General features: G+C 42.3%; 2 protein-coding genes and 1 pseudogene across 2 annotated transcripts; 2 read left to right on the top strand and 1 right to left on the bottom strand.

Moving 5' to 3' along the window:
* The first annotated feature begins 1,582 nt into the window (after positions 1-1,582).
* On the top strand, positions 1,583-4,276 carry LOC109477745. The gene has a single exon (XM_019779091.1). The coding sequence runs from the start codon at positions 1,583-1,585 to the stop codon at positions 4,274-4,276; it is 2,694 nt and encodes an 897-aa protein (XP_019634650.1).
* A 2,584-nt stretch (positions 4,277-6,860) lies between these two features.
* LOC109477762 lies at positions 6,861-7,762 on the top strand (annotated as a pseudogene).
* A 3,719-nt stretch (positions 7,763-11,481) lies between these two features.
* On the bottom strand, positions 11,482-14,411 carry LOC109477907 (centrosomal protein of 19 kDa-like). The gene is made up of 2 exons (XM_019779372.1): positions 14,326-14,411; positions 11,482-13,879 (listed from the first exon to the last, which is right to left on the bottom strand). Exon 2 carries the CDS (start codon positions 13,775-13,777, stop codon positions 13,280-13,282), a length of 498 nt encoding a protein of 165 aa, XP_019634931.1. The 5' UTR covers positions 13,778-13,879; positions 14,326-14,411; the 3' UTR covers positions 11,482-13,279.
* Positions 14,412-14,528: the final 117 nt, after the last annotated feature.

The raw sequence follows: 14,528 nt of genomic DNA on the forward strand, positions 1-14,528 counted from the left end.
AGGTATCTAGAGGGTCTGGAAGGGAGGGATACATACTTGTGAACAATTGGTTTAGACTTAATAAACACCATGACGTCGCAAACTTCACGCCTGTGCGCAAGAGGCAACAGACCAAGGGTGGAGAGACGTTCCTTGTAGGTCAGGGTGTTCGAGTGGGCTCCTAGAATGAATTTAGTCGCCCGCCGATATATATGACTGGTTTATTGATAACGACGTAAAACAGTTTTGCAGAACCCAGGGGTTCTGAATTGCACTGTTACTTACAATAACAACCCATTAAAAGCTTTAAAATCGAACAACATCTATTACAAACATATACACATATGGTAAAATCTATTAGAGTTATAAATGTTAATAAGTTTACATTGCTGGATAAAATACATATTAAGATTACGAATTCGAGGTAAAACAGTGGTCATAAAGAGGGCTACTAAACAAAACGTGTTATTACGGCATGACAGTTAATTACCCCTCAATGACTGGAAGGTCGTAACCGAGTACGCTCGATTACTTATTTAGTAGGCTAACAATATATGGGATGGAACTGTTGCGGTAGCGCTGAGTCTTTGCAACAATACAGTTCAGTTTGTGACTAGTTCGGGTTTAGATAGCTTAATGTTCGGCTACAGGTCCTGTGGGAGTGCATCATCCTTGCATATTTCAGTATAGATCTCAAGTTATAGTATGATAGAGAGAACTTTATTGACACAACAAAAGTACAGCGACTTATCAGCAAATTACTTACTTAGACCTAGTTCCTCCCATGCATGGCACATTGGGCAGCAAGCCTCCTCCACTCTGCTCTGTCTTTGGCGAGAGTCTCGGCATCCTTCAGCGATACCCCCTACTTTCCAGATCTTTTTGGGGGGTGCATCGCCAACGGTAAGTACTAGTGTAAAGAAAAATCAGCAAATTACGTTTATTGTAATCTATGAGTAACCTAGCCTGTATACATTCCGACTTTCTGCCACTTAGTTATATTATATTGAATTAAGTTTTGTAAATCCTAACACGCCGGGATAGGACAATTCACTGAAAATGTAAGTAAATGTACTGCCGTACTCAGTACTGCATAATATAAAGATTATCTTCATATTATATATAAGAAGTATTTGTTAGAACCCCCCCCCCCCCTACTCGTCATCAGTATACAAAGAAACTATAAATTGATCCAATCATCATATATATAGGACCCTGGCTGGCAATGGAGACTTCAATTTTCAGTAGTATATTTTCAACGGCGGGTCCGGCGGGGTTTCATCATTTTCTTCGATCGCGGAAATTACAACAGTCGTGCTGTCAGGCCAACATTTCCGGAGCCTCGAGGCTCAAGATTCCATTCTCCTGTGTGCCTTTATTAGCCCTTATATATGTTTATGTAAAGTGCACGAAGTATCTGTAAGTCTCGTGCACGCATTATATCTGAAGCCCAGCCGTCGCCTGTGAGGGAGCCTAGTTCAGGAGTACGTGGCCTAGCTGAAGCGAGCTGTTGTTGTCTACAAACGACCTGACTCAACTTAAACAGGTTAGTGTTCAGCCCAATAGATTTTATTTTCCCAAGATTTGAGTCAGTACCAGAAGAATGGCCCTTACAAAGAGAAATATAGCAGGGATCGTGCTATTTTGTCTGGCCCTACTGAGTGCCGACAAAGCTATGGCGGATAGAGTCTGCTTTCCTGGTGGGTGTGAGGCAGTTGTGTGGCCGGGATGTGTGCCGTACAAGGTGGCAATACGTCACGAGGACGGGTCAGGTACATGTATCCAATGTGAAGGAGAACGTCCTGCGGTAGACTTTCTTAACCAATCAACATCCTGCTGGCTTGATTTGCACGTATACCCGGCTGTTGCACTAAGAGGCTACACGTTTGGCGCTCTCTCAATAACAAAACTACCACGACTGCCGGCCTACCCCGACGTTACGACCTTGGTTCTGGTTCATGACAAAATCACACAGATGGAGGAAAACAGCCTGAGTGTATTTTCGAATCTGCACACTTTGGTCCTAGATTTCAACGAGTTGACATATTTGAAACAGGGCTGGTTCATTGGCTTAGGGGGTCTCGCTTATCTTTCTTTGTCCAATAACAAATTAGAACAGATTGACCATGGGTGCTTCAAGCACATGACTAAAATTTCCTGGCTGAATCTCGAAAACAACCACTTACACACAATAGACCGAGCTTGGTTCGATTTGCTGCCCTCTCTAAACACCCTGTTTCTGGAGGGCAATAAAATCCATAATATCCCCCCAAACACATTCGAAAACCTGTATGCTCTTTCTGAGATACATTTAACGAGAAACTCTCTGTATTGCTTAGATTTTAATGTCACACGGCAGGGGAGTCGGGTCCAAGACGTCTTCAGTGCTGGTGGTGATAGGTTGATGACGGTACATGACGAAAAGCCACAAAAGACAAAATGGGACTTTTACTTGGATAGTAGCAGCCAACTAAATGAATATTCTATGTATTTTGAGACACCCAACTTTGGTTTCTGTTTCAGTAATGTAGATTCATTTAGCAATGACGTGATCCTCATGTGGGATTTTAGATCAGTAATAACAGCCTCCCCCACCGGTACCGAAAGCCCAGGTCTGGCGAGTTTAATGGATTGCCATACCGAGAGCATGGATTATAGTTCTGTACAAAAGCTAGACAGCAGTGACTCGCCTTTTGTCGCCATTGCTACCGACGACATCCCAAGCGAACGGACCCTTAACTACCCAGATATGTGCAGGCACGCGTGGGAAAACAATGTTGGAGTCACGGTGGCGCTGGGAAGTAGCGCAAGCATGCAAGTAGTTTCTTTAGGTGTAGGCAGTACAACCGACACAGCTATTGCCATAACCTTTATCAAAACACACAACACAGAGACAGGTGTTAAAGAAGAAATCCTCAACACACGTTCAGACACTAGCGACACATATAACATAACTTGCATTCTAATCTCTAAATACGGCGAGTCCCCTCTGTTCTCTAACATTTCCTCAGTCACAAGAAAGATCCACAAAACATGTCCGACAGTAGACAGAAGCGTCGACACAGACCAAACAAGTACAACGACCCTAACTACGGAAGACTACAGATACCACACGCCTAGAAACCAGACATCAACTACATTCATGCACATGACTACACATATGCAGGTAACCACTCCTAAACGACGCACATCAGCCCAAGGTTTTTCCATCCCGGCTGTTGTCTCGGTGGTTGTGGTTGTGTTCTTGATAGTATTTGTAGGGTCCCTGCTAAAAATGTACCAGCTGAAGTTGAGAAATGATGATCGTGATGCTCAAGTGCGGACGCATACTGGTCTTGTCGGCCTTGCGAGATTCCCTCATGTCCTCGATAACATTCAGTATGATGGCAATCCCGATCACGTAGCTGCTGCTCAGCGCCCTCTGCCTGCCCTGCCTCCACCATACTGGGAGATCCGACACAAGGCGGCCGCCCTGCCGCACTTGTACACTGAGATCCCAGATCACATAGCCGCTGCCCAGCGGCCCCTGCCTACCCTACCGCTCACACCCACAGACAACACCATTCCTACTGTGTCTAGGTCCACAGGCTACAACAAGTTTAACACACTTCCTCTTACACATCATTCGGACCGCGACAGTCACGATCGTGCAGAACTCCACAGGTCATTGCCGTCTCTCCATCATTCTCTCGGCGCCCCAGACTGTGACTCCGACAGTCCTGATGACGACACCGTCCGCTTCTACGCCGCCGCCGCAGAGCCACCACCACTCCTTACAGCTACTAGAGCACAGGGTAATCCAAGCTTAAGGACCTACCAGGACAGCAGTGTAGGGATATTCACCGCAGAGCCACCACCACTCCCTACAGCTACTAGGACACAGGGTAATCCAAGGACCTACCAGGAGAGCAGTATAGGGATATTCCACAACCACCAGTTTGGGGCTAGCAGGCGCCATGTTCTGTATAACGCACATGGGCTACCCAGGTACAACTCTGTTACCCCATATGGAGCCATTGATATATATTGCCCAGAAGGAATGTTAGGTGAAGGAGCCCTGTCAGGTGTAACATGGCGAAGGTCCCTGCCCGTCCGTCCTTACGTTAACTGGTCCAGACAGATCTCAAGAGAGAATCCAGAAGAAGAAGGGTGCCCAGAGATTTTTATCCCACCAAAAACCTACTGGCCATGGGAGATCACAGGGGAGGTAACTCGTAACACGCCACGACGTGCTTCCTTCCCCCTCATACTACCTAACACCTACTGGCCCTGGGAGATCCCACGGGAGGAGCCTTAAAATATTGCACACGTAACACCTAGTAGTGACCATATGAGATCAATATGTTGTTAAAAGGATCCGATACAGATTAAGGCAGAGGAATCCTCTACATACATAAAGATTAGCGTTATACTAGCTTCCTGTACATCTCCCTCTCTTTTTTTTGGCATCCCCAATTCTATGCCCCCCTTCTATCTCTGGTGATGAATGACGCAATGCTCGCGTAGTTACTACTGCAATGCGACTTCGCTACGACGTTCCTCGGCAAATTACATTTTGATCTATGTGCTCGAGCTACCTTGATACATTCAGCCTTTCTGATAACATCTAAAAGTTGTGTAAAACCGGACACGGGACAGGGTAATTAAGGTGTTCATAGAAAATGCAAGTGACACTACATTAATGAACGCAAAGAAACTTATTGGATCTTCATAAGAAGTATTTGTGAGAACCCCCCCACCCCCGTTGCCATCTTGATAAAAAAGAATATAAATTGATCCAAGCATCATATATCTGGCACTAATCAGAGACTGCAACCCTCAAGTAGGATATTTTTCCACGAAATACGGGATCCGGCGTTTCATCAGTTTCTTCACGTCGGACAAGGAAATTACAAGTCGTGCTATCAGGAAGAAGACATCTCCGGAGCCTCGAGGCTCAACATTCCGTAATCAACAGCATTCTTCTGTGTGCCTTTATTGTCCCTATGTTTATGTAAAGTGCACGAAGTATCTATATAAGTCTGTACCACAAATACTGAAGCCCAGTCGCCTGTGAGGGAGCCTAGTCCTGGCGTAGCTGAAGCGAGCTGTTGTCTACAAACGACCGAACTACCTGAGACAACCTAAACAGGTTAGTGTCCAGCCCAATAGATTTTATTTTCCCAAGATTTGAGTCAATACCAGAAGAATGGCCCTTACAAAGAGAAGTATAGCAGGGATCATGCTATTTTGTCTCACCCTGTCTCACCCTGCCGACAAAGCTATGGCGGATAAAGTATGCTTTCCTGGTCGGTGTGAGGCAGTGGAGTGGCCGGGATGTGTGCCGTATAAGGTGGCAATACATTACGTGGACGGGTCGGGTACATGTATCCAATGTGAAGGAGAATATGGAGAACATCATACGGTAGACAGTCTTAACCAATCAACATCCTGCTGGCTTGATTTGCACGCATACCCGGCTGTTGCACTAAGAGGCTACACGTTTGGAGCTCTCTCAATAACAAAACTACCACGCCTGTCGGACTACTCGTACCCCGACGTGACGACCTTGGTTCTGGTTCATGACAAAATCACACATATGGAGGAAAACAGCCTGAGTGTATTTTCGAATCTCGAAACTTTGGTCCTAGATTTCAACGAGTTGACATATTTGAAACAGGGTTGGTTCATTGGCTTAGGGGGTCTCGCTTATCTTTCTTTGTCCAATAACAAATTAGAACAGATTGACCATGGGTGCTTCAAGAACATGACTCATATTTCCTGGCTAAATCTCGAAAACAACCAGTTACACACCGTAGACCGGGCTTGGTTCGATTTGCTGGCCTCGACCAGGCTAAACGCCCTTTTTTTGGAGGGCAATAAAATCCATAATATTCCCCCAAACACATTCGAAAACATGTTTGCTCTTTTTGAGATACACATGAAGAGAAACTCTCTGTATTGCTTAGATTTGAATGTCACACGGCATGGGAGTCTGGGCCAAGCCGTCTACAGTGTTGGTGGTGATAGGTTGATGACGGTACACGACGAAAAGCCACAAAAGACAAAATGGGACCTTGACTTGGATAGTAACAGCCAACTAGATGAATATTCCATTTTTTTTGAGACACCCACCTTCGGTTTCTGTTTCAGAAATGTAGATTCATCTGGCGATGACGTGATTCTCATGTGGGCATTTAGATCAGTAATAACGGGCTCCCCCACCGGTACCGAAAGCCCTACAAACAGTTTTATGAGTTGCCATAACGGGAGCACGAACTATAGTTCTGCCATACTGATAGACAGCAGTGTGCACTCGCCCTTTGTCGCCATTGCTACCGACGACGTCCCAAACGAACGGACCCTTAACTACCCAGATATGTGCAGGCAGGCGTGGGAAAACAATGTTGGAGTCACGGTGGGGTTGGGAAGTAGCGCAAGCATGCAAGTAGTTTCTTTGGGTCTAGGCAGTACAACCACCACAACTATTGCCATAACCTTTATCAAAACACACGACGCAGAGATACAAGACAACACAAATAACATAACTTGCATTCTAATCTCTAAATACGGCGAGTCCCCTCTGTTCTCTAACATTTCCTCAGTCCCAAGAGAGATCCACAAAACATGTCCGACAGTAGACAGAAACATCGACACAGACCAAACAAGTACAACGCCCCTAACTACGGAAGACTACAGATACCACACGCCTAGAAACCAGACATCAACTACATTCGTGCACATGACTACAAATATGCAGGTAACCACTCCTAAACGACGCACATCAGCCCAAGGTTTTCCCATCCCGGCTGTTGTCTCGGTGGCTGTGGTTGTGTTCTTGACAGTCTTTGTAGGGTCCCTGCTACAGAAAGTACCAGCTAAAGTTGAGAAATGATGATCGTAATGCTCATGTGTGGACGCATCCTGGTCCTGTCGGCCTTGGGGGCATCCCCTTATGTCCTCGATAACATTCAGTACGATGACAATCCCGATCACGTAGCTGCTGCTCAGCGCCCTCTGCCTGCCCTGCCTCCACCATACTGGGAGATCCGACACAAGGCGGTCGCCCTGCCGCACTTGTACACTGAGATCCCAGATCACATAGCCGCTGCCCAGCGGCCGCTGCCTACCCTACCGCTCACACCCACAGACAACTACCATTCCTACTGTGCCTAGGTCCACAGGTTACAACAAGTTTAACACACTTCCTCTTACACATCATTCGCACCGCGACAGTCACGTTCGTGCAGAACTCCACAGGTCATTGCCGTCTCTCCATCATTCTCTCGGCGCCCCAGACTGTGACTCCGACAGTCCTGATGACGACACCGTCCTCTTCTACGCCGCAGCCGCAGAGCCACCACCACTCCCTACAGCTACTAGGACACAGGGTAATCCGAGGACCTACCAGGACAGCAGTATAGGGATATTCCACAACCACCAGTTTGAGGCTAGCAGGCGCCATGTTCTGTATAACGCACATGGGCTACCCAGGTACAACTCTGTTACCCCATATGGAGCCATTGATACGTATTGGCCAGAAGGAATGTTAGGTGAAGGAGCCCTGTCAGGTGTAACATGGCGAAGGTCCCTGCCCGTCCGTCCTTACGTTAACTGGTCCAGACAGATCTCAAGAGAGAACCCTGAAGAAGAAGGGTGCCCAGAGATTTCTATCCCACCAAATACCTACTGGCCATGGGAGATCACAGGGGAGGTAACTCGTAACACGCCACGACGTGCTTCCTTCCCCCTCACACTACCAAACACCTACTGGCCTTGGGAGATCCCAGGGGAGGAGCCTTAAAATGTGCCTTTTGACCCACATAGCACATAGTTTTGACCATTGGAGATCAATGGTAAAAGGATCCGATACATATTAAGGAGAAGATTCCCCTTTATGCATTAGCGTGATACTAGCTCTATAGAAAACACCCTCTTTCTCTTTTTTTTTTGTCATCCCCAATTCTACCTCTGGTGCCGGTGACGAATGGCGCTATGCTCTCGTAGTTACTACTGCAATGGCCAATGCGACTTCTCTACAACGCGCATGTTCATACCTACTCTTCCTGAAACGCGTGCTGGATTCTTTACGTGCAGAGGTTTGAAGCCATTAGTAACGTCACATTATCGGTAGGAGAGTCAGAAATAATGAAATGACCATTGGACTGGCCGTTGCATACATCTATAGCAATGAAAAAAACATAGAAGTGAGAAAGGGTCATGATATGTAGCGTTATTTCACGACATATGGATACATGTATGCTTTATGTGCTTTATGTGCTTTATTAAACTCCATTAGCGACACACAAGACATACAAAATCAAGTATGTAGCTAATCTTCCTGGAGTTAAAATACAATAATCCTGGGCATAGATTTGCAAAATACTAAAATTTGACACGTAGTGATATCTATGCTTTATTAGAAACTTTTGAGGCATCAATGAAACGTATCAATAAAACATCATCCACACTGTCTAGTCATCTCATCCGGTAGGACTGGAAATTACTCAGGAAGTCTCAGGAAGTGCCTCGGGCGATGACTGGCCTATATCCACATCCTGTAATCAAAAGAATACTACTTCTCTGCGCCTTATCTATATTACAACATAAAACGGAGGCAAAATATGCAGCATATACAGAAACATGGTAAAATGTTGTACCATGTCTGATTGGTTGGACGAGAGATGGTCGACCCCCATATTTGGGCATACAGAATGATTGGCAGGTGAAGGGGCATGGGGAGGGGTCCAGTAACTTCCGATGGGCAATTTGCCCGGAGGATCTTTCTCTCTTTATTTTAGATCGACCGGGCGAAGCCTTAACAGCGGAGGGAAATGACTGTCCGACCGACCGAAGAGTGCATGCATATCAACGGGACCACTCATCTACTCAGCAACTACAATATCGCCACCACCACTAACATTTTCTTGTACAGCGTTGGCAAATTTGTGAAAAAAAAAGTAAAGCAAAATCCGGGAGCCTTTTTACATCATTTCAACGAAAAATTATGAAAACAGATTACAAATTTCAAACCCATTTTTGAAATTTGACAAATCTGGTGAAAGAGCAAAACATGATATCCTTTACACGCACGAAAATTCTTAAAACAGATGACAACTTTTAAAACTATGTGATCACGATTCACGACGTTGACCAGTCTGGTGAAATGACAACATGTATCTGTTTGTCTTTTAACGCCATTTAAACATAATAATGTCTAATTACAAATTCTAAAACCATTTAATTTGCACAATGTCGACAATTTATAAACCTGGTTAAAAAGCAATATTTGTTCGTCTTCTTACAGTATATTTTAGTTTTATAAAATGTGCAAATTTTAGATTACGAATTCTAAAACTTACTGTACCACATAAAGAGGTACAGACATTGACTAGGATATATTCTATGCCCTTTCCTTTTCTAGTCTATTTATATAACATTTGAATTTTCCCACTGAACAGAAGTTTTATTTGGACATATAAGTCCGATCCCTAGCCCGAAAACAATCCGTGAACATATTTATGTACCCGCTCCAATCTACCCAGCTCTGACTTTCAATCACATTCCGCGGGTTAGCGCCATTGAATATCCGAACAAAAGCCTACAAAAATTTTAAGAAATTAAACCATATCGGCTCTCACGTAGAGGGTCATTCTTTTTTTCACATCACCAAGTGAAACTTGTAACCTGACAGAAAATGTCAAGGAAAATATGGCTAGGCGCCAAAGCGCCTAAAAGCGCAGCCTTTCTTACTACCCGCAATTGAGATCATTTTCATCAACACGTATTGGTCAAAACAAAAGCCAGTCAGAATTACAGAATGGCAGTTGGTTGAGACATATTTTGAGAAAAAACTTGGGTGAAAAGAAATGGAAAATAAAAACGTAAAAACCACACAACACATCATACACAAAGTCCATTAAAATTTAAATACTTTGTGTTTGTTTCTTGATATATTATATACACATTCAAGAAGTTGCTAATTGGAACAAAATCTAACGTCACTTTTTCAACTAAGCCAAACCTGCCAACAGATAAATCACCATTAAACTCAATTCGTTTTTAGCTATCGCATTCTTTTATCATTTTTCAGTTAACCCATTCTAAATTCTGATACACAAATTTCATTTTGAAATTAATCAGTGATTGAAAACTTGACAAACTCCAAATCTGGAAGAAAAGAAAACCAAGGCCTATCTACCGTCCCTCCCAAAGATACACGTACATTATTTTCTTTGTAAACATAGTCGTGATACCAACAGCTGCAGTTGGAAAGGAAGCTGCAAGGGGCCCTAAAAGCTAAGGACTTTTCATAAAAGATAGGCTAATTAATGGCAAACAAAAAGATTTAAAAAAAAACAATCTATTCCTTTTTCGGTCGTCTTATTTACAAGCATATTCAAAAATGAACCGAAAAATAACTGCATTTTTCAACAGGATCATGTACAATACTGATGAAAAATTCAATTATTTTTGATTTACCAACAGCTGCATTGTCCATCAGTCTAAATTACACTGACATATGCATGTTGGATATTTCAATTTTTGCTGTGATTGTATTATTGCAATTGTGACACCAAACCAGTGTACATCAGTACAATTCAATTTTGGACATTATAATTAAAGATGTAACATTGTGAAGTAAATTAGTTATACAGAGAAAGTTTGAGAGATTATAGAAATTTGGGGGTGTTTGAAATGCAGTGATAAATGTAATGTAGTGTTAATTGCATCTAGAGTAGTAATAAAATTGTATAGAAATTTATGGTTTTTTAAGATAACCGAAAAATAGACTTTGCAACAGACCATGTACAGTTTTGCACCTAACCAATAACTTCTGTAAACGCCTGCCAACAATTTGGCATAAAAGATATTTATAAGACTACGTACATCAAGAAGACCAAAATATATTTGTGGGCCTGGAACTGTACAATGGTTTGCTCCTAAAACATCATGCACTGTACAGTGTACTCATGTCATAGAATTAGTCTGCCTACCTATAAGTATATTTCTGATGGTAAACTACCAATCCATATTGGCAAGTGTATTTGAAGATGCATTTGCTGCAAGCCGTAGTGTATACCAAGCTTTTACCAATACTCTAAGAGCAGCAAGGAGGCAAATCATTTAAAACATTTAAGTGAAACAAAACCTCCTGGAAGTGTTGGACACACAACCATTGTGATGATGATGTATGGATCAGTTTGAGCAGCAACCGCATTGCCATGTACATAACTTGCTTATGCCATTGTGATATTCCAGTGTGTTCTGGAAATGTCTGTATCACTGGAACATTAAGACGGAAGGGACTGGGAGCATTGCTACAAATCTATACGCTCATGGGTTGAGGACACCATTCCAATGGTTTTATGGCAGATGAAAAGTGTGCCTTTGTATAATATCTGTTCTGAACATATAACAATAAGCCTCATGGAACTGGCATCCTCCTGGCATACTACATATAAAGTACAATGTACCTCCAAATCCAGCATAATGTATACAGTCATGTATATACTTAAATTGCGTGCAAAAAAACTCTTCAGAATGTACACATTTTAAAGATTCTAACATATGTACTTCCTAATGTGGAGAATTTGAATTTCTATAGAAAATTATATTTGCTCTTAGTGTTAATGGTGCAGATTCACATGCATGTAATATTGTGTATGTTGATTGTGAGTGGATAGTAGTAAAAGAAGCAATTTATGTCTGGAAGTTTATGCCTGGCAAACGTTTTATGTCCAATGCAAGCTGCATATAGAAATTTTCAACCTTCTGCTCTGGAAGCTGGTTTGCCAACCACTAGACCACCCAAAAGGCTTGACTGGGACTAACAAACAACAGCGTTTCTCACAAGTGACATGACCAAAACAAAGCATAGGGCATATGCAATTGAGACAGCTGAACTTTCTGGGACACACTCTAAGTATGCCTGTGAAGAAACCAGCTGAACTGTATGCAGGCGCCAACCTATTCCGGGGAGATTATAATAACCAACTCTCTGTGAAACCATGGAGTTAACAGATACCTTGCTAACAACAGGAGGAAATGGCTCGGAGGAGTCACCTATTCAGCAACCGATCGATCATGATATATCTATAAAAAACACAAAGCCACTGAACGCATCACTCGTTCCAGTAATAAACTGAGTCTTACCAAATGTAGAACGGAGCAGTACAAACAGAGTAGCGTCCCATATATGATCTATCTCTTGAACAGTCACTGTTTGTCTTAGACACAGCATGTCAAAGACTTTGTGAATAATGATGTGGATATTTGTGTTAATACCTATGTAAATAAATGTGTAACGAATTTGGATGTACAACTGGACGTAATTCAGCCGTCGGATGCAAAGTCCATGTTTTTTATGAATAAAAAACCATTTGATTGATTGATTCAAACTCAAGTCAGAGTCAATGCGTAATGCAAAGGGGATAGCAAAATATAGGTAAAAGTTAAGAGATTATGGAATGCATGATAAAGACCTAGAGTACATGTAAGTTCACAAAGTTCTGACAGATTGGTTTCCTGTCAATAAATGGAATTGGAAAGAATATAACATTATGCTTTAAACATGTAAGACTACAATAAAACAATGTAATACATTGCTTTGAAGAGTCTGGTTGAATTCACAGTTCAACATTTCCATATATGTCTGAAACCAAATGGTTTCCCATAAAGCCAGATGTACTCTGAATGTACAACAGGATATGTTATAGCACATCTGGCTTTATGGGAAACCATTTGCTATTTGGTTTTTAATACCCTAGCCTGTACCCGTACTTCCAAGGTAAAACACATCAAACTTGCATTTAACTTACATGTACACATGTAACGTTACATAGACACCCGTTTTTCATCAAATAAACTTGTCTTGGAGTGCTCTAAAAATGTTCTTTTCTCATATTCTTGTTATGTACTACATGTGTATCATTGATTACAATGTAGTTAATCAACAAAACATTTTTCTACAATTGACAAGCCATGCTATGCATTCTGGTAGATCAGACAAGGAAACAATGGCTATCCTATGTTCAACAAATTGGATCCAATTTTCTAACAACTATACACATACATGTATGTAACAAAGCTATTAAAATAGGGTACAACTAGCTTGAAATGCAAGAAATTACAGTTTATGGCAGTGTAACCTTCCAAAATATTCTATTTTTCATTTCATTTTTTAGCATATAAACATCATTGGCTAATATCATGACTGTTTTATTTGTATTTGTACGGGACATACTAGGAAGGAACAAGTTATGACTAAATTATGTATTTTCAGTACAGAATTTTACTATTCAGTACTTTAGTAGGACCACTAGAAGTCTGCATCAGATCCAGAATCAGCCGAATCCCACTCACAAGTCTCTACAGGCTGAAAGTCTCTTTCAACTTCATACTCAAAATCAGGGTCCCCTGGTTTCTTCCTGTTCTTCTCAAAACTGTCTTCCATGGCTGTTTTCTTCTTCCTGAGAGTTTCTTCATCAACCTTGTTTAGGTCCTCATTAGGATCGATGCTGTATTCCTTCCGGATTTCGTTCAAACTTTCGTCTAGCGACATCCCGCGTAGGTTGTCCTGCAGAAGTCTTAGCAGCTTCTCGAGCTGAGATTTTGGAACGTTCTCTAAGAACTTTTTGTGTCGAGGATTCTTGCGAAAGTCTTCCACGAATCTGGTGACGGTCGAGGTTTTGGTGAAGTTGCGAATCGGCATTGTTCGACAGCGTGTCTTCCCGGCGGACTTGTCCGTGTAAGTGACGAACAAGGCGGGAGGGTCGAATCGGATCCCGCACTTCCGCAGGCTGTACTGACGTGACATGGCGGTGTGGTTTCGAGTGGACTCGTCCCGTAGCCCCCACACTTCAAATTCAAACCTTGTCTCCAGTCTAAGTGTCACAACCCTCTATGTACAGGCGTTGTGCTGTAGGGATGTAAATAAAATAAATCCTTTGTGAAGAAAATGCAAATACATTTTACAAACTTTATAATGATGATCATGTAACAAAAATTATCCATACAAATACTATGAAATAGGAAGTGTATGCTGAACACCGGGTACATTTTTACTAAAGACAGTGATTTAAAGTGAGACAGAAGAAATCTGGCATTCAAAACTGCTGAAAAATGGACGAAATCTGTTCTGACGCCAGCTTAACGACGCTGCCTGGTAACGTATATTTTGACACACCGTACCCTCAGGCATCCTGTCAAGTGATTGAACCTCCTGGGTCTGTTTGAAATTCGATACTAATCAATGAAGTTATCCGTTACTTAACGAACATAATACTACTCCAAAAGTACACCGAGACAGTACCCAACTTAGATGCAGAAAATATGTGATAATTTGTGGAAAAATAAAAGTCTTACCTGAGCGACAATCTGGCGAAATAAATAAGACAACATTTCACCGCCCGCTCCCGCCGTAGAACTCGTAACGAAGGACCCGTCGTAATGTTAGCTGCCTGATGTAGATCAATTCGTGCCTAAATAATTTGCCAATATTATTATCAGCTGGAGTTTAAAGAATCATATATGATAAAAATTTGATATCTTTCAGATGTGTACTATTT

Source organism: Branchiostoma belcheri, unplaced genomic scaffold (genome assembly GCF_001625305.1).
Source record: "Branchiostoma belcheri isolate BF01 breed outbred unplaced genomic scaffold, Haploidv18h27 scaffold41, whole genome shotgun sequence".
Lineage (NCBI taxonomy): Eukaryota > Metazoa > Chordata > Leptocardii > Amphioxiformes > Branchiostomatidae > Branchiostoma > Branchiostoma belcheri.